The 759-nt window shown below is 38.2% G+C and overlaps 1 protein-coding gene across 1 annotated transcript in view; it reads right to left on the reverse strand.

The window, feature by feature from the left end:
- Positions 1–212: 212 nt before the first annotated feature.
- The window catches only part of LOC105556945, a 2922-nt gene continuing 2375 nt past the window's right edge, over positions 213–759 (reverse strand). Inside the window, exon 3 of the mRNA XM_012004061.1 lies at positions 213–233. Coding sequence (XP_011859451.1) covers positions 213–233 — 21 coding nt within the window. The remainder of the gene's footprint in view (positions 234–759) is intronic.

Genomic DNA, 759 nt, shown 5'->3' on the forward strand with positions numbered 1-759 from the left:
AACATAGAGCTGTCGAAAAAATTTCTACACATTTAATAACACTGCTGCAGCCTGCAATATCTGTAGAATTTGCAAGAAAGCCACGAGCACTTAATTGTGTGAAATTATGGAAAGCTACGGAATACCGACTGATATTATTATACACAGGTCCATTGACTTTCAAATCGGTATTAAAAAAGATGTGTACACCAACTTTATAACATTACATGTGATTATTCGCATTTTTTCTTCATCTGATTTAAACCAATACTTAAATTATGGACAAGATTTGATACTTTTCTTCATTAAAACATTTAAGAAATTATATGGCATTGAGAATATGTCACATAATATTCACAGTTTTGTACATCTTGTTGATGACGTCAAAATATTTGGCCCGCTTGATAACTTTAGTGCCTTTAAATTTGAAAACTATATGAAAACATTGAAGAAATACTTAAGAAAACAGAGAGACCTTTACAACAAGATGTGCGGAGATATTTTGAAAAAGAGAACTTAGATTTATCACTATTACAGACTTCTCTTTCATCACGTTCCGTTTGGACACATCCAACTTTAACAAATTTGCTTTAGTCGTCATGGCTTCCGGATGGTTGCCGCGTCCGTTTGCAGTGTGGTGCCGACGTTTCGCAGGCGTTGCAGTCTGCTTCATCAGGGCTGGGAGACTCTGATACTGAGCTTCCTCGCGTTGCGCTAGTCCTTTTATACTCGTTCTTGGGGGGGAGGGAAGGGGGGTTGGTCAGGGGGAGGGGGTAGTCA

This window comes from Vollenhovia emeryi, unplaced genomic scaffold (genome assembly GCF_000949405.1).
Source record: "Vollenhovia emeryi isolate VEMERY1.0 unplaced genomic scaffold, V.emery_V1.0 DF939691.1, whole genome shotgun sequence".
In the NCBI taxonomy this organism is placed as follows: domain Eukaryota; kingdom Metazoa; phylum Arthropoda; class Insecta; order Hymenoptera; family Formicidae; genus Vollenhovia; species Vollenhovia emeryi.